General features: G+C 46.0%; 1 protein-coding gene across 2 annotated transcripts in view; it reads left to right on the forward strand.

The window, feature by feature from the left end:
- Nucleotides 1-24,646, forward strand: part of COL20A1 (collagen type XX alpha 1 chain) — a 146,940-nt gene that overhangs the window by 109,679 nt on the left and 12,615 nt on the right. For both annotated transcript variants that reach the window (XR_016308755.1, XM_089663720.1), the window contains exons 26-31: nt 224-310; nt 1,318-1,371; nt 4,786-4,881; nt 6,419-6,472; nt 10,613-10,666; nt 15,064-15,117. Coding sequence is in view for 1 of the 2 variants with exons in the window: in XM_089663720.1 (XP_089519846.1) it covers nt 224-310; nt 1,318-1,371; nt 4,786-4,881; nt 6,419-6,472; nt 10,613-10,666; nt 15,064-15,117 (399 nt within the window). In the remaining variant the exon portion in view is untranslated. The remainder of the gene's footprint in view (nt 1-223; nt 311-1,317; nt 1,372-4,785; nt 4,882-6,418; nt 6,473-10,612; nt 10,667-15,063; nt 15,118-24,646) is intronic.

Raw genomic sequence — 24,646 nt, forward strand, 5'->3', positions numbered from 1 at the left:
AATTGACTTCACGAATGCAAAGATCTGAAAACTGTACACACTGAACACACAATTGTGGTTTATATTTTTAGAACTTTTGTATTGTTTGAAAACAACCTGATACTGTAAATGGCTTAAATCACCGGGTTAAAGTGCTCCATTTCTTCTGTTACTTTATGAGTGTGTTGCATTTGTTCCTGACAAGTCCCCAGTGCAGCTCCTTCGTCACTGTTTGTCCTTTTAGAGGGATGAGAACACATGCCCTGCCCCCGCCTCCACCTGTACCTGCACCTCCGATGTCCCGGGGCCACCCGGCCCTCCTGGACTTCAAGTAAGTTTTGAGTTGAGATAATCTAGTACCAGCTATGTTGAAAATGACAATCCTAATGTGTCATGGCTATCTGCATTAGGGGTCATCTCCCCCTTATATCTAAATTCTCAGTTGCAGCTTCCTATTGGATGTTCTCTTTATTGATCTCACTGTGGAAGGCTGAGGTTCCTCCTACTGCAGAAAATGGTCCCTAATAGATAGAAGACCCAGTTATTGCTTACGCCTTGCAACAGAATAATGCTAAAAGCAAAAAAGTGAAGCGCTTACAAAATAATAATGGTAAAAGTATAAAATGTCCTAATATTTGAGTCCCAAGGTGAAATATAAACACCTCAACTGTGTCCAAGAAAAGGAACTTGAATAAAGGTGACACCGTCATAGCCTCTGACAACGTCACTAAATGACGAAATGCGTATGGGTTGAGTTACGGGATGTGTGACGTCATCACACTACAATGCTGTGACTGGTGATTTACTTGGTTGTTATTGTGAGTGTGTTTTAGTATTTTTTATGAAAGCTTTAGCGAAAGACTACACCGTGAGGCTGTCATGCTTGCCTTCTATGTGAGTGATTTACATGGAAGCTGGACATCTTTTTGGGATCACGCGGAGTAAATGCTAAGCAGTCCAGATGAGCCTGTGGGGGATTATTCCTGTTGGAAGCTGTGTGATCTGGAATGTATACTTTACTGTTGTTGTTTAGCCACTCTATAATTTGAGGATCAATATACTCTGGTAAGAGGCTCTGTGTATTCCCGCGTGATGCTGTGGATGCCCTATATTCACGTTCATTTTCTTGGGCACAGTTGAGGTGTTCATATTCCACTTTGGACTCAAATATTTTATACTTTGATTGTTTGCTTTTATCATTATTATTTTGCAAATTAATCACTTTATTTTATGTCAGTTATTTGGATTTCTTTGCCAAACAGATTGCGTGAGCTGCTATTTTTGTGATATCCATGCGTGGGTGTTTTTTAAATAATTCTTTATTATTTCTACTTGCAGGGGCCACCAGGACCTCGAGGGTCCAAAGGAGAGCAGGGCGAGCCAGGACCAGTGGTATGTACTAGTGTTTTGTGCCAAGCATATCATATTGTTAGGAATTACTCATTTTTGAAGGAAAGGGGGTCTTCTAACACATAAGCCACCTCTGGGTTCTGAGTCTCTTTTGTTGTGGGACCCACGGGTAGCTAAAGTGCCTCTGACCACCAGTATTTGTATTTGTTTTTTTGGGTGAGGTTTAAAGTGCTAATAGCCACCAATAATTGTAGGATTTGTTTTTGGAGGGGGAAGGTTTAACATGCCACTGACAACCAGTGATTGCGAGATTTGTATTGCTTTTTTAATAGTAGTGGTGGCGTGGGGGGATAAAGTGCCTCTGACCATCAGTAGTTGTAAGATTCTTTTTTTGGGTGGTTTAAAGTGCCAATGACCTCCAATCATTGTGAGTTTTTTGTCTAAGATTATGGGGGTTGGGGATAAAGTGCCTCTGACCACCAGTATTTGTATTTGTTTTTTTGATGAGGTTTAAATTGCTAATAGCCACCAATAATTGTATGATTTGTTTTTGGATGGGAAGGTGAGGTTGGATAAAGTGCCTCTGACCACCAGTATTTGTTTTTTGGGAGGATTAAAGTGCCACTGGCCACCACTCATTGTAAGATTTGTTTTTTGGAGGGGAAGGTTTAAAGATGGTGGTGTTCTGGGGAGGTGGGGTGGGGTGAAGTGCCTCTGACCACCAGTATTTGTATTTGTTTTTTGGGGAGGTTTAAAGTGCTAATAGCCTCCAAAAACAAATCCTACAATTATTCAAGTGCTAATAGCCATGAATAATTGTAGGATTTGTTTTTGGAGGGGAAGGTTTAACATGCCTCTGACAACCAATGATTGTGAGATTTTTTTTTTCCATAGTGGTGGTGGGGTTGGGGGTTGGATAAAGTGCCTCTGACCATCAGTAGTTGTAAGATTCTTTTTTTGGGTGGTTTAAAGTGCCAATGACCTCCAATCATTGTGAGTTTTTTTTCTAAGATTATGGGGGTTGGGGATAAAGTGCCTCTGACCACCAGTATTTGTATTTGTTTTTTTGATGAGGTTTAAATTGCTAATAGCCACCAATAATTGTATGATTTGTTTTTGGATGGGAAGGTGAGGTTGGATAAAGTGCCTCTGACCACCAGTATTTGTTTTTTGGGAGGATTAAAGTGCCACTGGCCACCACTCATTGTAAGATTTGTTTTTTGGAGGGGAAGGTTTAAAGATGGTGGTGTTCTGGGGAGGTGGGGTGGGGTGAAGTGCCTCTGACCACCAGTATTTGTATTTGTTTTTTGGGAAGGTTTAAAGTGCTAATAGCCTCCAAAAACAAATCCTACAATTATTCAAGTGCTAATAGCCATGAATAATTGTAGGATTTGTTTTTGGAGGGGAAGGTTTAACATGCCTCTGACAACCAATGATTGTGAGATTTTTTTTTTCCATAGTGGTGGTGGGGTTGGGGGTTGGATAAAGTGCCTCTGACCATCAGTAGTTGTAAGATTCTTTTTTTGGGTGGTTTAAAGTGCCAATGACCTCCAATCATTGTGAGTTTTTTCTAAGATTATGGGGGTTGGGGTTAAAGTGTCTCTGACCACCAGTATTTGTATTTGTTTTTTTGGGGAGGTTTAAAGTGCTAATAGCCACCAATAATTGTATGATTTGTTTTTGGATGGGAAGGTTTAAAGATGGTGGTGTTCTGGGGAGGTGGGGTGGGTTAAAGTGTCTCCGACCACCAGTATTTGTTTTTTGGGAGGATTAAAGTGCCACTGGCCACCACTCATTGTAAGATTTGTTTTTTTGAGGGGAAGGTTTAAAGATGGTGGTGTTCTGGGGGGGGGGGGTAAAGTGCCTCTGACCATCAGTATTTGTATTTGTTTTTTGGGGAGGTTTAAAGTGCTAATAGCCACCAATAATTGTATGATTTGTTTTTGGAGGGGGAAGGTTTAACATGCCACTGACAACCAATGATTGTGAGATTTTTTTTTTCTATAGTGGTGGTGGGGTTGGGGGTTGGATAAAGTGCCTCTGACCATCAGTAGTTGTAAGATTCTTTTTTTGGGTGGTTTAAAGTGCCAATGACCTCCAATCATTGTGAGTTTTTTCTAAGATTATGGGGGTTGGGGTTAAAGTGTCTCTGACCACCAGTATTTGTATTTGTTTTTTTGGGGAGGTTTAAAGTGCTAATAGCCACCAATAATTGTATGATTTTGTTTTTGGAGGGGAAGGTTTAAAGATGGTGGTGTTCTGGGGAGGTGGGATAAAGTGCCTCTGACCACCAGTATTTGTATTTGTTTTTTGGGGAGATTTAAAGTGCTAATAGCCACCAATAATTGAATGATTTGTTTTTGGAGGGGGAAGGTTGAACATGCCACTGACAACCAATGATTGTGAGAATTTTTTATTACTTTTTTTAATAGTGGTGGTGGGGTGGGGGGAGGGGAATAAAGTGCCTCTGACCATCAGTAGTTGTAAGATTCTTTTTTGGGTGGTTTAAAGTGACAATGACCTCCAATCATTGTGAGTTTTTTCTAAGATTATGGGGTTGGGGTTAAAGTGTCTCTGACCACCAGTATTTGGATTTGTTTTTTGGGGAGGTTTAAAGCGCTAATAGCCACCAATAATTGTATGATTTGTTTTTGGAGGGGAAGGTTTAAAGATGGTGGTGTTCTGGGGAGGTGGGGTGGGTTAAAGTGCCTCTGACCACCAGTATTGGTATTTGTTTTTTGGGGAGGTTTAAAGTGCTAATAGCCACCAATAATTGTATGATTTGTTTTTGGAGGGGGAAGTGCCTCTGACCACCAGTATTTGCAAAATACTTTTTTTTCAGGTTTTTTTTTTTTTAAAGTAAGGAAATGAAATGTAATTGTAAGCAATCCCGAATTTCTGGTCTTAGTAAAAAATAAAACGCCCAATGGTTGTCAAATACCACCAAAAAAGCCATGTGCCTGTTAATGTGGCACTAAAACATGGCCTGGTAATGAAGGGGGATCGCAGACTCGTAGTTAAGTGATTAGAAGGTTGATCACAGCTGGTGCCGAGGAACGTGGTAGAGTAACTCTCCATGGGCGGTAGTTCTGCCAAATTGCACTCCAAACACGCACAATAACAGGACTGCTGCGGCTCGCAGACGCGGCTGCGTTCTCAGGTATTTGTGGCGCACCACGGAGGTATTTTTATCTCTCTTATCACGCTTCTTGCTGCGCGGGGGTCTGCGCTCAGGGACTTTGCCGAGACCATCTCTTCCTCTCCCACCTGCTGCAAATCAACGCTTGCCACTTTGGGGAGAGAACTGCGAATTGATGCAATCAGCGGGATTGCAGAGCTGCCATGGGATGCTGATGAAATGGTAAACAGGAATATCAGTATAATTCAGGATATTTCTGACTCTCCCAACATCTCTAGAGTTCTCTAGGATTTGTGTTTTTTCTTTTTTTTTTTTAGGGAGAACAAGGCGTGTCCGGACAGGTGGGTCCAGATGGTAGCGGCGGACGCACGGGCTCCCCTGGCCTTCGCGGGATGACGGTTACCGGTCCAATGGTACAGTGACCTTTTTTTAAATTTTTTTTTTTTTTTTTTAGGGTCCTTGTTGGCTATCTTCGATTCCCAGTGTGAGATGTTGGGAGAGGACAAAAGGTTGGCTCAATCCCTCCTCTGACTACAGAACACCTACTTTATGATATGACAGAGGAGTTCTATAATGAAAACACACTTCCGGTCCTCGGGTGACAACACTGTTCCTCCATCGAGTTCAATAAGAATGCGCTGTCACCCTAGGACAGGAAGTGTTGTTAGGCTTTGCCCACTCTTGTTGCATTGTGGGAACGCATGCTTTCCCGCAACAAGCAAAAACGCGGTGCTTTTTTAACCGCTTAAGGACCGCCCTATAGCAGACATACTGCAGAATTAAGTGTGTATATATACCGGAGCTGGAGGGGCGGCTGCCCTGGGCGCAGAGGTCTGCTATATGGATGGGGGCACCAGTGAGCTCCTTCCGATACAAGGCCAGGGGCGGACTGACAACTCATGGGGCCCCCGGGCAATAGGGGATCATGGGGCCCCTGTGTCCTTGCCCAAACTCAAAAAAGCCTATGAAAAAGGTACCAGGGGCATCTCATGGGGCCCCCTACTGACCCCGGGCCCTCAATAGGGGATCATGGGGCCCCTGTGTCCTTGCCCAAACTCAAAAAAGCCTATGAAAAAGGTACCAGGGGCATCTCGTGGGGCCCCCTACTGACCCCGGGCCCTCAATAGGGGATCATGGGGCCCCTGTGTCCTTGCCCAAGCTCAAAAAAGCCTATGAAAAAGGTACCAGGGGCATCTCATGGGTACCCCTACTGTCCCCGGGGCCCCATGGTCAGTCCACCCCTGTGTGTGTGTGTGTGTGTGTGTGTATATATATATATATATATATATATCTCTATATATATATATATATACACACACACGTAATTTTGCATTTCCAGGTAGGGGATGCTATTAAGACGGGGGACAGGGTGGACATTTTTCCTCAAGCGAACGAATATCTATCAATGAAAGTGGTTTTCATTCAGTAAAGTCCATTTGTTCGAAACTCGAATGTTAAAATCCACATCGAATGTACTGGGAATGTTCATACACACATTTGAAAATCTTCTAGTGCACAACCAGCTTTATGATTAGAAAGTCAAAAAACGTTCTTAAATTGAGGAATTTGGAATGAAATTCTATGAGTGTATAGCCAGCTTAAGGACATCTTAGGACTCCCATCGCCTGGCAAGCTACAATGTATTAAATTTTCCTCCTTGGGTTTAGAAACGGCTTAATGAAAGCTGCAGATTTATTAATAAAAAAACAACTTAGGAGATGATATTAATATGTGAAAGCTTTTATGAGATTTTGCTGATTGGGTTTAAATACTTTAATATATTCATCAAAAAAGTCCTTTTTATTAGCGTATTAGATGATGGATGAAAACAGGATTAGACTAGAGGATTATGGGGGAGGTGTCCTTCAGATGTCGTCCCTTCTTTGTTAGGATCTCCTGAGTCGTGGTATCTGGGTGGCATTTATTTATTGGTGTCTTCTCATGTTTTAGGGACCCCCAGGGATGAAGGGTGAAAAGGGTGACATTGGAAGTCCAGGACTACAGGTAAAAGAATGGAATGTCTTTCCATGGCTGTGTGCACAATGACGTGCTGATGGTCACGTGACCGATGTTGGACGAGAAGTGGCATCCTTGAGCTGGGAGCTCTGAACGTCGGGTGATGCTGCCTTCAACCTGGGCATTGGAATGTATTCCTTCCACACCATACTGTGATACTTTGACTAGAGCTACCGGGGGGGATTTGTAGTAGTTCACTCATGCTACTAAAATCAGTAGTAGTGACTAAACACTGGGGGGTGTATTTTAAAAAAAAATATGCAGAGCTCCTCATCCAGTGAATTTGACGCTACATTGGTTCTGTGGGGCACAATCACATGTTCTTCTATTTCCTTTACAGGTCAAATATTAAAAAATAAAAAGTGGAGTGTTTCCAGGAAAATACCACATTGTGGCCAGTAGATGGAGCTGAGGATCATAGGAAAAAGGATGCTCCTCAACTCCATCTAGCGGCCGTAATGTGGTATTTTCCCAGACCCACTCTATGAATGAATAACATTCAACCCGTGGAGGAAATAGAAGGAGAACATTCGATTTTGTCCCATTTGCACACAAAGGATGAACCAGCAGTTTTGCTGGATAAAAAGTTATGCATTCTTATTTATTTTTTAGAAATACACCCCTAAGAGTAAGAGTGGCTAAAGATCCAGGTATTCATAATATTACCCATCAGTTTGAACCATTATTTGTGGCAGGGGTGCAGGTGTTCAATATTGTAGCCAGGAGGTTGAACCATTACACGTGGCTGGAGATGCAGGTATTCACTACATTACCCATCAGTTTATACCATTGCTTGTGGCAGGGGTGCAGGTATTCAATATTGCAGCCAGGAGGTTGAACCATTACATGTGGCTGGAGATCCAGGTATTCACTGTATTACCCATCAGTTTATACCATTGCTTGTGGCAGGGGTGCAGGTATTCAATATTTAAGCCAGGAGGTTGAACCATTACACGTGGCTGGAGATGCAGGTATTCCCTATATTACCCATCAGTTTGAACCATTATTTGTGGCAGGGGTGCAGGTATTCAATATTGTAGCCAGGAGGTTGAACCATTACACGTGGCTGGAGATGCAGGTATTCAATATATGACCTATCAATTTGAACCATTGCGTGTGGCAGGGGTGCAGGCATTCAACCCAGCTGACCCCTGGCTGATTACCCACTGTGGCTGGAGGACTGCGACATTTCAAGGGTCCTCAGGAAGGTGGGTACGGTGCCTCCTCTTTTACAGGGCCAGTCTTTTCTGTTGCAAGGTCTGTTTAAGCTGAATGATGACGTATTTTTCTGAAAAGGAATCGGATAAGATGAAAACATGCAAGCTGCAGCTGTTGATTTCTCACTGCCATTCTTCAAGCGACTCTGTAGCTGTGTAAAAAGTGCAGCTAAGCCGGACCTGCAGTAGAAGAGGGTAGGTACTTACCTGTCCTGCCTCCCACCTCAAGAGCTACAGCTGCATTTATACCTTTTAAATTTGACACTTCCAGGAGTGTCAGGGGCCTGTGTCCCCCGCTGCATGCTGTGGTTCCTTCCGCTGTCTTCTATGTCACCACTGTTGTAAGGGCAAGTGAGAGGAACCACAGCATAGAGCAGGGGGACTAGGCATTATGTTCTGCTGGAGTGAAGTTTGAAGGGACAGGTGAATGTAAACCCCCTTCTATTGCAGATCCTGCTTAACAGATGGGTTAGGGATCTTGACTTCCCTGTCTGCCTGCTTGTTCCAGGTCATTGACCTACTATTAAAGTATTACTAAACCCCGGACCCTGCATTCACTATATCCGGTCTCCCCGGACCCTGCATTCACTATATTCGGTCTCTCAGGACCCAGCATTCACTATATCCGGTCCCCCAAACCCTGCATTCACTATATCTGGTCTCCCCGGACCCTGCATTCACTATATCTGCTCTCCCCGGACCCCGCATTCACTATATCTGGTCTCCCCGGACCCTGCATTCACTATATCTGGTCTCCCCGGACCCTGCATTCACTATATCTGGTCTCCCCGGACCCTGCATTCACTATATCTGGTCTCCCCAGACCCTGCATTCACTATATCTGCTTTCCCTGGACCCTGCATTCACTATATCCGGTCTCCTCGGACCCTGCATTCACTATATCTGGTCTCCCCGGACCCTGCATTCACTGTATTCGGTTTCCCCGGACCCTGCATTCACTGTATCTTGTCTCCCAGACCCTGCATTCACTATATTCGGTCTCCCAGACCCCGCATTCACTATATCTGCTCTCCCTGAACCCAGCATTCACTATATCTGTTCTCCCCGGACCCTGCATTCACTATATCCGGTCTCCCTGGACCCTGCATTCACTATATCTGTTCTCCCCAGACCCCGCATTCACTATATCTGGTCTCCCCAGACCCTGCATTCACTATATCTGCTTTCCCTGGACCCTGCATTCGCTATATCCGGTCTCCTCGGACCCCGCATTCACTATATCCGGTCTCCCCGGACCTCGCATTCACTATATCTGGTCTCCCCGGACCCCGCATTCACTATATCTGGTCTCACCGCACCCTGCATTCACTATATCTGGTCTCCCCGGACCCTGCATTCACTATATCTGGTCTCCCCGGACCCTGCATTCACTATATCTGGTCTCTCTGGACCCTGCATTCACTATATCTGGTCTCTCCGGACCCTGCATTCACTATATCTGGTCTCTCCGGACCCTGCATTCACTATATCTGGTCTCCCCAGACCCTGCATTCACTATATCTGCTTTCCCTGGACCCTGCATTCACTATATCCGGTCTCCTCGGACCCTGCATTCACTATATCTGGTCTCCCCGGACCCTGCATTCACTATATCTTGTCTCCCAGACCCTGCATTCACTATATTCGGTCTCCCAGACCCCGCATTCACTATATCTGCTCTCCCTGAACCCAGCATTCACTATATCTGTTCTCCCCAGACCCTGCATTCACTATATCCGGTCTCCCAGGACCCTGCATTCACTATATCTGTTCTCCCCGGACCCCGCATTCACTATATCCGGTCTCCCAGGACCCTGCATTCACTATATCTGTTCTCCCCGGACCCTGCATTCACTATATCCAGTCTCCCAGGACCCTGCATTCACTATATCTGCTCTCCCCGGACCCTGCATTCACTATATCTGGTCTCCCCTGGACCCTGCATTCACTATATCCGGTCTCCCCGGACCCTGCATTCACTATATTTGCTCTCTCCAGACCCTGCATTCACTATATGCGCTCTCCCCGGACCCTGTATTCACTATATGCGCTCTCCCCGGACCCTGCATTCACTATATCCGGTCTCCCAGGACCCTGCATTCACTATATCTGTTCTCCCCGGACCCTGCATTCACTATATCCAGTCTCCCAGGACCCTGCATTCACTATATCTGCTCTCCCCGGACCCTGCATTCACTATATCTGGTCTCCCCTGGACCCTGCATTCACTATATCCGGTCTCCCCGGACCCTGCATTCACTATATTTGCTCTCTCCAGACCCTGTATTCACTATATGCGCTCTCCCCGGACCCTGCATTCACTATATCTGGTCCCCCACAATACATAGAACATGGAAATGCAATTATTTTAGTAAATATAAACTGCTAAGTACGTTTCCTCATCAGCAGTATATAGCAGTCTTGTGACTTCAGCAGTGCACTGGTTAAAGCTTTTAGGAGGAGTTTTCTTTCTGCTCTAGGAGAATGCAGAACCCCTGACCTCTGTCTGGACAGTGCTGATTGGCCCTGTGCTGATCACATGAACTCTCCCAAGAAAAAAAAAAACCTCTCTAGCAATACATACTAAACTGAGAATGTGCAGAAGGGCTACAGGCTCAGTCTGTCTTATCAGCGTGGACATTTGAACAAGAGGAGGGGCAGAGAAGACAGGATCAAACAGCCTTTTCACACAATGCAGAGGATTAACCCCTTGGGTTCCACAGTGAGTATAACAAGCATGCTGTACTGCATCTACAGACTGATTGTACTGTCGTGGGTTCAGTAACACTTTAAGTAATCAAGATGACGATGGTTCCAAAATGTAGGAAAATTGTAATCTGCTTTGATTCTGATTGCTGTTCTTTGATCTTGCTGTCTTGTTGCAGCCCTAATCATACTCTCTGTTACTTAGGGTCTCCCGGGCCCCGAGGGGAAGGCAGGAAAGGATGGGACCATGGGACCCAAGGTAGGAGTGTTGGTCCATTAGTAGAAGGTGTGGATGTATGTGTGAGCTGAGCTGTGATGGGATATAAATCTGTGGGTGTGGGGTGACGTTCACACCTCCCTCTATGTATAGATCCCTCTATGTATAGATACAGTGCTTCTATTTATTAGGTGTGGTTACACTTCATTCCCTGACATGCCGTTTTCTGGTCTGTCCTCGATATCCCCGCCGGCGGCTGGGCGGTACCATAGATGACGGATCGAGAGCTCTGACTTTCTGATCTGCACACTCGTTCCAGAGCTCAACAGTACCGACACAGCCAGGCACCAGGCATTTTCAGAAGGAGCTGAGCAATGGCTGCCCCAGCAGCAGAGATATTTCATTTTAGGTGGAGCAGGGAATGGTTAGGGCCTGACTGTGGTCTGTGTCCATCCAAGCTGAGGAGACATCCCCAGGATATGCGGCTGCGAACTGTGTGCCAAAAGGGGTCAGGAGCATGTGGTGTACACAGTGCAGAAGTCAGGTGTGTATAATGTGCTGAGCACAGGGGTCAGGGGTATTTAATGTACACAGTGCAGGGGTCAGGAGTATGCTATATACACCGTGCAGGGGTAAGGAGTATGAAATATACACAGTAAACAGCGCAGGGGCCAGGAGCATGTGGTGTACACAGTGCAGAAGTTAGGAGTGTATAATGTGCTGAGCACAGGGGTCAGATGTATTTAATGTACATAGTGAAGAGGTCAGGAGTATGCAATATACACAGTGCAGGGGTCAGGAGTATGCAATGTACACAGTGCAGGGGTCAGGAGTATGCAATGTACACAGTGCAGGGGTCAGGAGTATGCAATGTACACAGTGCAGGGGTCAGGAGTATGCAATGTACACAGTGCATGGGTCAGTAGTATGTAGTGTACACAGATCAGGAGTCAGGTGTGTGTAATATGCTGAGTACAGGGGTCAGGTGTATGTAGTGTACAGAGTGCAGTGGTCAAAAGTATGCAGTATACACAGTGCAGGGGTCGGGAGTATGCAGTGTACACAGTGCAGGGGTCAGGAGTATGCAGTGTACACAGTGCAGGGGTCAGGAGTATGCAATGTACACATCACAGGGATCAGGAGTATGCAGCGTACACAGTCCAAGGGTCAGGAGTATGCAATGTACACAGTCCAGGGGTCAGGAGTATGCAATGTACACATCGCAGGGGTCAGGAGTATGCAGTGTACACAGTCCAGGGGTCAGGAGTATGCATTGTACACATTGCAGGGGTCAGGAGTATGTAGTGTTCACAGTTCAGGAGTCAGGTGTGTGTAATATGCTGAGTACAGGGATCAGGTGTATGTAGTGTACACAGTGCAGTGGTCAAAAGTATGCAATATACACAGTGCATTGTACCCAGTGAAGAGGTCAGGTGTATGTAATGTATGCAGTGTATGAGTCAGGTGTGTGTGTTGTACCAAGTACAGCAGTCAGGTGTATGCAATGTACACACTTCAGGGATCAAGAGTGTGTAATGTTCACAGTGCAGAAGTCAGGTGTATGTATTGTACACAATTCAGGGTTCAGGAATATGTAATGCACACAGTGTGGGGGTGTCATGTACTGAGTACAAGGATCAGGTGTATGTAATGCTCACAGTGCAGGGGTCCAGAGTATGTATTGTACACACTTCAGGGGTCAGGAGTATGTAATCTACACAGTACAGAGGCCAGGAGTATGTAATGTTCACAGTGCAGGGGTCACGTGTATGTATTGTACAAACATCAGGGGTCAGGAATATGTAATGTACACAGTGCAGGGGTCACGTGTATGTATTGTACAAACATCAGGGGTCAGGAATATGTAATGTACACAGTGCAGGGGTCAAGTGTATGTAATGTACAGAGAAGAGGGATCAGGAGTGGTAATGGACAGGGCTCAGGTGTAAGTAATGTACACAGTGCAGGGGTCTGCAGTAGCCCAGTGCACAGCACCCTCTATGATGTGATGAGCCATACCTTGTACTAGCAGAAGAAAGCTAGCAGTAGGATCCATAGATCAAGAAAGGGGAGATAATTTGGGCACAGGAGCTCCTGCTGTCAGCTGGGGGCCCAGCTCTCTAAGGAGGAGAAAAGAAGCTCCAGCTGTGATTGGACAAGTGAGCAACACACACAGACTTGCATCCGCACCACTAATCCTCTCCTCCCTCAATTGGAGGCTGGTGGACAGGGCTTGGACACTCTCATTCCCTGAAGTTTTCAGTTGGATCTCTAGGCCACCATTATTTTGATAGGGCTGGGGCCCCTTATGAAGCTTCACTGAGGCCAATCACAGGCAACCTTAGGTCCCCTCGGGTCAGCAGGGGGCCTGGACCTGGTACACAAGGGCTGCTGTGGCTGTGCCCCCCTACACACCTTTTTCGTAAAGTGGGGAAGACTTAGAGCCTATGACATTGATTGAATGCTGTAGTGACCACCACGCTCCCCATTTCTTGAACTGGTGTCCAGAGGCGGACTGACCATTTGGAAACTCAGGCACTGCCCGAGGGCCCGGGGTCAGTAGGGGGCCCCATGAGATGCCCCTGGTACCTTTTTCATAGGCTCTTTTGAGTTTGGGCAAGGACACAGGGGCCCCATGATCCCCTATTGCCCGGGGGCCCCATGAGTTGTCAGTCCGCCCCTGCTGGTGTCACAGGGACAGGAAGTAAGTGAAAATTTCCCAGTGGGGGGGTCACAGACAGAAACAATCATTTTGCAGAATGGATAAAAAATTTTTTATAACGATCAGTGAATTTTCTTTCCTTTGTTTCATGCCTCAGAAGATGTCTTGTGGCCAAACGTGCCCAGAACCCAGATTCTTCCCCTGCTAAAATGTTCACAGAATATATTTGGCGCTGTTACCAAGCAGCGACCTATAAATAGCTGCCACTCTTATCGAAGTGTTTCTCCGGCGGAAGAGATCAATACCCAGCCAGAGTGACAACGGTGTCCGATACGTATCTGCTCTTGTATAGCGGACCCCATTGCAGGCACGTAGCCCAGTCCACAAGGAATGCAGATGTTCCCCTAGATCCTCATTCCTGCACTCTCGCTAATGACACCGGCACAGACTTTTTTACATTTTTTTTATTTTTTTGAAGCTTCCCCCCCCCCTGTCCTGCGCTTTTCCAAATTGTCATCGCTCGCAGCCTGACTCTCTGACATCTCATTATACATCTCCGAGTTAGCAGACAAATGTGACCTTTTAATATTCACTTGTATTGGGCTTCCTGCTGAGAACAGCAGTCGGCATCTCAATAAATCATTCTTAGCCGCGAACTTGCTACGGATAAAAAGTAGCCGCACGCGGTTCAGGGCTTATGTAATGACGCGGGGACCCGTTTTTTAAAACTGCCTGGAAATCGTCTGCATTCCTGAAAAAAAACGCGACAAGAAAAAGATGGCGGTGCACTTCTCGCCCTTGTTAATTCATGCGATGGCTTCTGCCTGGAGGGACACTCCATAGGATGTACAGGAGAAAAAAATACTCTTCCAACCCTTTCATGTCACTTTCTTACAAACTCACATAAGGAAGATAAGGGAAGAAGGGAAAGAAGGAGTTAAAAAAAAGAACTTGCATTACCTACCACTCAAACTCAAAGAAGAAACTAAGAGAAGAAGGGAAAGAAGGAGTTAAAAGAAGAGTTTGCATCACCTAAGGATTAATAATGTGTTCAACTTTAATGACATTGGGATAGCCGCGCTCACTATGTGTAATCTGCACGACTGAGATGTCCATTTATTATCCTGAGCAGGGGCGGACTGATAACTCATGGGGCCCCCGGGCAATATGGGATCATGGAGCCCCTGTGTCCTTGCCCACACTCAAAAAAGCCTATGAAAAAGGTACCAGGGGCATCTCGTGGAGCCCCCTATTGACCCTGGGCCCTTGGGCAGTGCCCGAGTTTCCAAATGGTCAGTTCGTCCCTGGGCCTGAGTGTGGATCTTCAGAAAACAAGCGCCGAACCAAAAGTTGAAACAGTCCAGGATGTCTTTTATTATTTATTCCTCAACCAAATAAGAACAGTTAATACATTTCAGGGGCAATGGCACCCCCCCACACACTTTCATCAGGGTTTAAAAAATGGAAAAAGGTGTGAATGGATGCAAGGGAAATTTTAATCAAAATAGATCTATGTAAACTCTTCTTTTGGTATGAAGCTTTTCTTAGACTGCTTGCTATAGGTGCTCCATTTTCTGTATATTAATATAGATTGGGTTCTGTGTTGTGCAGTAAATCTTATCAGCCAATCAGAAGATATCTGGCAACAAAGAGCCCATGGTAAGCGTGAAGCTGATTGCTGGGTGTGCTACTAAGTAAACCTATAGGTGTGCGTCACATATACTGTTCCAAATGGCTCCTATGTATACTTTCTCAAGTGTTTTTCTCATATTTCTAGGGCATACGGGGACTGGAAGGGAATTCAGGTCCTCCTGGCCCCACTGGACCTCGGGTAAGAAGAGTCATTACATATCTGTTTCTAAATGTCTAAACTCCATTTGTACACATGTTTGCCTAAAATTAGACTTTCTGACTTACTAGTAATGTCAGAGGTGACTACTGCTGCCAACTTTATGAAAACAGCACCAGCATCTCCAACAGCGTTCTCCTTACTGGCACCTGGCTGCTGCTGTGCCTGCATAAAGGAAGTGGTCTTGGTTGGAATGGACCTAGGGTTGGCTGACATGGACGTGGGGTTGATTGGCATGGACGTGGGGTTGATTGGCATGGACGTGGGGTTGATTGGCATGGACGTGGGGTTGGTTGACATGGACGTGGGGTTGGTTGACATGGACGTGGGGTTGGTTGACATGGACGTGGGGTTGGTTGACATGGACGTGGGGTTGGTTGACATGGACGTGGGGTTGGTTGACATGGACGTGGGGTTGTTTGGCATGGACGTGGGGTTGTTTGGCATGGACGTGGGGTTGTTTGGCATGGACATAGAGTTGTCTGACATGGATGTAGGGTTGGTTGACATGAACATAGGGTTGTTTGGCACAAACGTTGGGTTGGTTGACATGGATGTAGGGTTTGTTGACATGAATGTGGGGTTGGTTGGCATGGACGTGGGGTTGGTTGGCATGGATGTGGGGTTGTTTGGCATGGACATGTGGTTGGTTGACATAGACGTAGGGTTGGCTGGTATGAATGTAGGGTTGGTTGACATGGACGTAGGGTTGGTTGGCATAGACGTAGTGTTGGTTGGCATGGACGTGGGGTTGGTTGGCATAGACCTCTATTGCTCTTTGATGACCAATCCCAAGAGGGCTTCCTCAATGCCTCTTTTCCTGTTTTTTTTTTTTTTTTTAACTTTTACTCACATAGATAACAATATCCACATGAAGCTCATACTAACAAAGTTTTCTTTAAAAACAATCTAAGATACATCAAGATGGTCTCTCGTACATTGAATTGACCCTAAACTCCATTTAGGATACTGCACATGTTCAGCTCTGTCTTGTGGTGATGTATAACTATGCCTGAGACCAGGCTGTCTAGATGATCACCATGTCTTTGGTCTCTGATGGACCAATAATCCTTTTTGTAGCTGCTTTGTAGCTGCTCTCTACTGTTCTTCAAGATACTGCCATTAAGGGATGCACACATTTCAATACTAAGTGAATAACATTCAGCTTGTTACTGCACTGTGTATTATAAGCAATTGACATTTTTCAGTTAAAATACTTGATTTCCCCTTTTTCATTCCTTGGCACATCTCCGTGTTGCTGATCTTCTACAGCCTTTTCTTGTCTACATATTGTCAAAACCAGAATATAAACCCACAATCTCTTCTGTGCCCGGAGATGGTTGTTCTTGCTGAACCACCTAAGATGCTGGACAGCGTCCTGTAAGATTCCTTGGATAATCTTGCCTTGTACCTTATTTCTGATAAACCTTGAGCTCTTTGTCCCTCCCAAGAATTTTCTATTTAGGCCATGCCTTTGCTATTCCTGTTTGCTAGATTATTGTGCTATCTTCAGCCAGTATCTTGCTCCCTTATGTACCTGCAGCTGTCCATATCTCTACTGCCATTCGTTACCAGCCTTTGGTTTCTTCCCCAACTTTGCCTCCACTTGATCCCAACCTGAAACCACTTGTTACTGACCACACTTCTGCTTGATCCCAACCTGCTATATCTGCTACTGTACCCCATCTTGCTCAGCTCCTGGTGGGGCGATCCTGAGGTCCGCAGTCTGGTACTACACACAACACAAAACTTTCTATTCCACCAATGAACTTTCTGTTTAAGAAATGCCTTTGCTCTTCCTGTTTGCTAGATTATTGTGCTATCTTCAGCCAGTATCTTGCTCTCTTGTGTACCTGCAGCTGTCCATATATCTACTCCCATTCGTTATCAGCCTTTGGTTTCTTCCTCAACTTTGCTTCCACTGGATCCCAATCTGCAACCACTTGTTACTGACCTTTGGCTTTTTTACTGACTACACTTCTGCTTGATCCAAACCTGCTATATCTGCTACTGGACCCCGGCTTACTCCTGGTGGGGTGATCCTGAGGTATGCCATCTGGTACTAACATGCAACAAAAACCATCTCCACCATCAGGAGCTCATACGAGGTGCTTAGACCCCTCACCTCGGGTGAGCCCACGTCATCCACCAAGGTGACCTGCCCGTATTCTTATCCAGCTGGTCAGTGGAAACCTCTCTACTGCTGTAGCTACTAGTCTCTGAGCCTGACCCCTGATTGTGACACGTGCACCCCTGCGATGGCTGCATGGCATTTTTAGGATGGCTTTTCTGATGGAGTGTTGTAATGGCCACTTGTAGTCTCCAATGAGACATGGAGACAACGTAGGAGCACACTTGGGATATGGACAGAGAATTGTCACCCTATAAGAGGAAGCCCCAATCAAGGATGTTCATGGCAGGATCACTTACTATCAGGGGTGGATTGACAACTCATGGGGCCCCCGGGCAATAGGGGATCATGGGGCCCCTGTGTCCTTGCCCAAACTAAAAAAAGCCTATGAAAAGGGTACCAGGGGCATCTCATGGGGCCCCCTACTGACCCCAGGCCCGCGGGCAGTGCCCGAGTTTCCAAATGGTCAGTCCGCCCCTGGACATGAAGACAATGCAGGAGCACACTTGGGATATGGACAGAGAATTGTCACCCTATAAGAGGAAGCCCCAATCAAGGATGTTCATGGCGCAGGATCACTTGCTATCAGGGGTGGACTGACAACTCATGGGGCCCCCGGGCAATAGGGGATCATGGGGCCCCTGTGTCCTTGCCCAAACTCAAAAAAGCCTATGAAAAAGGTACCAGGGGCATCTCATGGGGCCCCCTACTGACCCCAGGCCCTCGGGCAGTGCCCGAGTTTCCAAATGGTCAGTCCGCCCCTGGACATGGAGACAATGCAGGAGCACACTTGGGCTATGGACAGAGAATTGTCACCCTATAAGAGGAAGCCCCAATGAAGGATGTTCATGGCAGGATCACTTGCTATCAGAGGTGGACTGACAACTCATGGGGCCCCTGGGCAATAGGGGATCATGGGGCCCCTGTGTCCTTTCCCAAACTCAAAAAAGCCTATGAAAAAGGTACCAAGGGCATCTCATGGGGCCCCCTACTGACCCTGGGCCCTCTGGCAGTGCCCGAGTTTCCAAATGGTCAGTCCGCCCCTGGACATGGAGACAATGCAGGAGCACACGGGATATGGACAGAGAATTGTCACCCTATAAGAGGAAGCCCCAATCAAGGATGTTCATGGCAGGATCACTTGCTATCAGGGGTGGACTGACAACTCATGGGGCCCCCGGGCAATAGGGGATCATGGGGCCCCGTGTCCTTGCCCAAACTCAAAAAAGCCTATGAAAAAGGTACCAAGGGCATCTCATGGGGACCCCTACTGACCCCGGGCCCTCGGGCAGTGCCCGAGTTTCCAAATGGTCAGTCTGCCCCTGCTTGCTATTATTTTAATAAAAGCTGGTGCTTTAAAAATATTGAAAACGACTTTTGTAAATGCATATATATTTTATCGTTTGGCATTACAATTTGGCTTCTACAGAGCCTTGTGAGTCAGCCCACGCTGCCACAGACACAGCTTGGAGAGGGAGACACGCATTTGATTTGTGCTGCTTTGTTAGAACCTCAGTGATCCACAACAAGTCCATCTTTTAAACATTATCTTTATTTATTACGAAGTTCCAACGCACATTCACCCAGCAAGGAGAATCACAACGCCACCATGTCACGGATCATCAGCGAGCCTTCCAAGAATAGGAGAGAACAAAAATGGTAAGGAAACTAAACAAAACATGAAACTAAGACAAAAAGACTAATGAGTGGAAAGTTCCGGATCATCAATTCCAGACAGCGATTTTATAAAAAAAGTGAAAAACAACAAATGTAATCAACATCACTGCAGAGCCATCAAGCTGCCATTACCCAAATCGGCATACATGACCCGGGTTCAGTTTCGCTAGCAGCAAGCGACAAAAAAAATTAAAAGTTTGTAAATTAAATTTATCATGGAAGTCAAAATATGTACACGAGCCGCACTGCCACGGAGTTCTGTTTTTAAAATCCAACCAAAAAAAAGGAAAGTTTGTGGTGCTAAATTTATCTTGCAAATTAAAATATGTATATGAGCCGTACTGGCACGGAGTCCCGTGTTTAAATTCATGACCGCATTATTTTGGGTATCATTTATTATGTATAAGTGCATTCACTTATTTATGATGTTACATTCTAATACAACACAATATTACTGCTTATCTATTAAGCTAAACAGCTCCAGCTGGGATCCGAATGGAACCTGACTTCCTTCATTTGTTAAAGGACGCCAAGGATTAACAATAAAAAAGCCATTTGTCCGTTTATACAGCCCATGAAATGGTAATGTTACTTTAATTTGGGCTGATGACCTGCAATCTTTCTTTGTATTTCAGTGGATCTCTGGGAAAACTGCTAAATACATGACTCAGATTTATATAGGTGAATTGTTTTGCTTGCCAAAGGATTTGAATTCAGTTCGGCTGGGCTTGTGATTGACATATTCCTCCCAGACAGCATAGGTGGGAGAGTTACCCCATTTGTGCTATCCCAGTCTGGCGTCTTTCTTGGGAGGTCCTCCTTGTGGGTCACCTTCTCCTATAGGCTGCTTAAACTCCTCCCACTGCGCAAATATCATTGGCTTACCAGCACTGTGCCGAACCATAAGCCCTGGTTGGCTTTCTGTCTTCCTACACTCAAGATATAGGCAATGTTAAGCCAAAAACACATCGACTTCAGGAGGCATCCCCCCTCCCTTCCGAATGATGAAGGATACAGCATGTTCTGTCTAGAGCCCTGGTGCCCAACCTGCGGCCCTTTGGCACTTTTGTGTGGCCCTTGGGGGCCAATAACTCTTATAGCATATGACAGCTTTTTACAGTCTCTTGTAGCATACTCGCAGTCTCTGATCATCTCTTGTAGCATGCCATCGTCTCTGACCATGTCCTGTAGTATGTCCGCAGTCTCTGATCATCTCTTGTAGCATGCCATCGTCTCTGACCATGTCCTGCAGTATGTCCGCAGTCTCTGATCATCTCTTGTAGCATGCCATCGTCTCTGATCATGTCCTGTAGGTTGTCCGCAGTCTCTGATCATCTCTTGTAGCATGCCATCGTCTCTGATCATGTCCTGTAGTATGTCCGCAGTCTCTGATCATCTCTTGTAGCATGCCATCGTCTCTGACCATGTCCTGCAGTATGTCCGCAGTCTCTGATCATCTCTTGTAGCATGCCATCGTCTCTGACCATGTCCTGCAGTATGTCCGCAGTCTCTGATCATCTCTTGTAGCATGCCATCGTCTCTGACCATGTCCTGCAGTATGTCCGCAGTCTCTGATCATCTGTTGTAGCATGCCATCGTCTCTGACCATGTCCTGCAGTATGTCCGCAGTCTCTGATCATCTCTTGTAGCATGCCATCATCTCTGACCATGTCCTGCAGTATGTCCGCAGTCTCTGATCATCTCTTGTAGCATGCCATCGTCTCTGACCATGTCCTGTAGTATGTCCGCAGTCTCTGATCATCTCTTGTAGCATGCCATCGTCTCTGACCATGTCCTGCAGTATGTCCGCAGTCTCTGATCATCTCTTGTAGCATGCCATCGTCTCTGACCATGTCCTGCAGTATGTCCGCAGTCTCTGATCATCTGTTGTAGCATGCCATCGTCTCTGACCATGTCCTGTAGTATATCCACAGTCTCTGATCATTTCTTGTAGCATGCCATTGTCTCTGACCATGTCCTGTAGGTTGTCCGCAGTCTCTGATCATCTCTTGTAGCATGCCATCATCTCTGACCATGTCCCTTAGTATGTCCGCAGTCTCTGACCATCTCTTGTAGCATGCCATCGTCTCTGACCATGTCCTGTAGTATGTCCGCAGTCTCTGATCATCTCTTGTAGCATGCCATCATCTCTGACCATGTCCTGTAGTATGTCCGCAGTCTCTGATAATCTCTTGTAGCATGCCATCATCTCTGATCATGTCCTGTAGTATATCCGCAGTCTCTGATCATCTCTTGTAGCATGCCATCGTCTCTGACCATGTCCTGCAGTATGTCCGCAGTCTCTGATCATCTCTTGTAGCATGCCATCGTCTCTGACCATGTCCCTTAGTATGTCCGCAGTCTCTGACCATCTCTTGTAGCATGCCATCGTCTCTGACCATGTTCTGTAGTTTGTCCGCAGTCTCTGATCATCTGTTGTAGCATGCCATCGTCTCTGACCATGTCCTGTAGTATGTCCGCAGTCTCTGATCATCTCTTGTAGAATGCCATTGTCTCTGACCATGTCCTGTAGCATACTCGCAGTCTCTGATCATCTCTTGTAGAATGCCATTGTCTCTGACCATGTCCTGTAGCATACTCGCAGTCTCTGATCATCTCTTGTAGCATGCCATCATCTCTGACCATGTCCTGTAGCATTCCATAGTCTCTAAACACCTATTGTATCTTGTCCATAGCCTTTGACCTTGTCCTGTTGTTTGTCTGCTGTCCCTGATGTCAAATACTTACTGTGCACCCTTTGGTGATGTCAGGGGCCACACTTGAGGCCCTCTATAACAAGACAGTTAAGAAAGTTGACCACCACTGGTCTAGAGGATGAGCTAATTTTACAGAGGACATGTTAGGAGCACTGTACCCGAATTGGGAGTCATGTTTTACCTCCAGTTCAATGAAGATAGCTCTCTTTTATACAGAGGGATATCCGTAATGGTCCCTGCAATAGTCTCAACAAGGTGAAAAACATAGGAGTCAAAGTCCAGTAAAAGTTTATTGATCTTGATAAAAAGTCTGAAGACAACACCAACACATTTCGGGACTCAAATCTTCCTTCATCAGGGTCAAAACAAGATGTAACATATATATATCGATCAAACGAAATAGTACCATAAGTTTACCACGTGATGTAAACATGATTGTCCTATGATATATGTATCAAGTACCATGAATACCAGATTGGTAGAGGGATGGGCTAGTACAGAACAATACAGATCCTGCTGTCTTCATTCCTGCCAGTTGTGGTGATTAGTCCTGTTGACATCTGTGAGGGGGATGTCATCACATACAATGCACGACCAGCAGTCACTTCCCACCCTAATGATATTGTGGGTACGGGCCCTTCATTGAATGTTGTGAGGTACCTGCCCACATTTCAAATCTTGTGAGAAAAAGACCAGACCACTGGCTGTCATGGGACTGCAGGTATAGGGAAGTATTACTCTTTGCTAGCCCATCCCTTAGACAAGCCGTTCTGAGGATCCCTAGAGTTCTTTCAGAAGTTGCTAAGGATTCCTTGAGCTGTGGCTGCTTAATCTTTCATCTGCATAGTTCTGGAGCAAGCTCCACTTGGCAGAGCCGCTGGTGTGACACTTATGTTTTTTTTTAGCTGTCTGTAAGGAGGGCACTCTTCCCAATGTAAAGAACATTTACCCACTGGCCACCAATTTAGGGGACATTTTTCCCATTGATGACCAATGTAAGGAAGACGGTCTTCCCACTGACCACCAATGATTATGTATTGTTTCCACTGACCTCCAACATAAAGGGTTTTTTTCCCGACTAACCATCAATGCCAGAATTCTTCCCACGTACCACCAATGTATGGGACATTCTTCCCACTGACCACCAATATAAGGAGCATTTTTATCACCGACCTCCCATGTAATGGAAATTCTTCCCCATGGCCACTAATGTAAGGGACATTCTTCCCACTGACCTCCGAAATAAGGGACATTCTTCCCACTGACCTCCAATGTAAGGAGCATTCTTCCCAATGACCACCAATGTAAGGAGAATTCTTCTCACTGACCTCCAATGTAAGGAACATTCTTCCTACTGACCTGTAATTTAAGGGACATTCTTCCCACTGACCTCTAATGTAAGGAGCATTCTTCCAACTTACCTCCAATGTAAGGGACATTCTTCCCACTGACCTCCAATATGATGGACATTCTTCCCACTGACCTCCAATGTGATGGACATTCTTCCCACTGACCTCCAATGTAAGGGACATTCTTCCCACTGACCACCAATGTAAGGGGCATTCTTCCCACTGACCACCAATGTAAGGGACATTCTTCCCACTGACCTCCAATGTAAGGGACATTCTTCCCACTGACCTCCAATGTAAGGGACATTCTTCCCACTGACCTCCAATGTAAGGGACATTCTTCCCACTGACCTCCAATGTAAGGGACATTCTTCCCACTGATCACCAATGTAAGGAACATTCTTCCCACTGACCCCCAATGTAAGGGGCATTCTTCCCACTGACCACCAATGTAAGGGACATTCTTCCCACTGACCACCAATGTAAGGGACATTCTTCCCACTGACCACCAATGTAAGGGACATTCTTCCCACTGATCACCAATGTAAGGGACATTCTTCCCACTGACCTCCAATGTAAGGGACATTCTTCCCACTGACCTCCAATGTAAGGGACATTCTTCCCACTGACCTCCAATGTAAGGGACATTCTTCCCACTGGTCACCAATGTAAGGGACATTCTTCTCACTGAACACTAGTTTCAGGAGCATTCTTCTCACTGACCTCCAATGTAAGGGACATTCTTCCCACTGACCACCAATGTAAGGGGCATTCTTCCCACTGACCACCAATGTAAGGGACATTCTTCCCACTGACCCCCAATGTAAGGGGCATTCTTCCCACTGACCACAAATGTAAGGGACATTCTTCCCACTGACCACCAATGTAAGGGACATTCTTCCCACTGACCTCCAATGTAAGGAGCATTCTTCCAACTGACCTCCAATGTAAAGAGCATTCTTCCAACTGATCCCCAATGTAAGGAGCATTCTTCCCACTGACCTCCAATGTAAGGGACATTCTTCCCACTGACTTCCAATGTAAGGGACATTCTTCCCACTGATCACCAATGTAAAGGACATTCTTCCCACTGACCTCCAATGGAAGGGACATTCTTCCCACTGACCCCCAATGTAAGGGGCATTCTTCCCACTGACCACCAATGTAAGGGACATTCTTCCCACTGTCCTCCAATGTAAGGGACATTCTTCCCACTGTCCTCCAATGTAAGGGACATTCTTCCCACTGACCCCCAATGTAAGGGACATTCTTCCCACCGACCACCAATGTAAGGGACATTCTTCCCACTGACCCCCAATGTAAGGGACATTCTTCCCACCGACCACCAATGTAAGGGACATTCTTCCTACTCCCCAATGATAAGTAAATATTAGCTGTGGTTTCCTGAGCCCTAAAGATAATTTCAAGGGTTCCTCTGGGGCTAAGAGGTTGAGTAAAGGCTGCCCTGGACAGATCCTTCATCAGTTAACAGACTGCTAAGTGGTAGGACCAGCTTTTTTTTTGTTGTAATAAGAAAAAGAAAGAAGCTTTACTATGTTTCCTAACCACAACAATCCCAATCATTGTAATAGGTAACTAATTGACTGTACTTTTCCTGGACTGACTGCTAAGAAGGA

The sequence above is a fragment of the Staurois parvus genome, unplaced genomic scaffold (genome assembly GCF_062004578.1).
Source record: "Staurois parvus isolate SC_StPar_1 unplaced genomic scaffold, SC_StPar_1.0 ptg001756l, whole genome shotgun sequence".
Lineage (NCBI taxonomy): Eukaryota > Metazoa > Chordata > Amphibia > Anura > Ranidae > Staurois > Staurois parvus.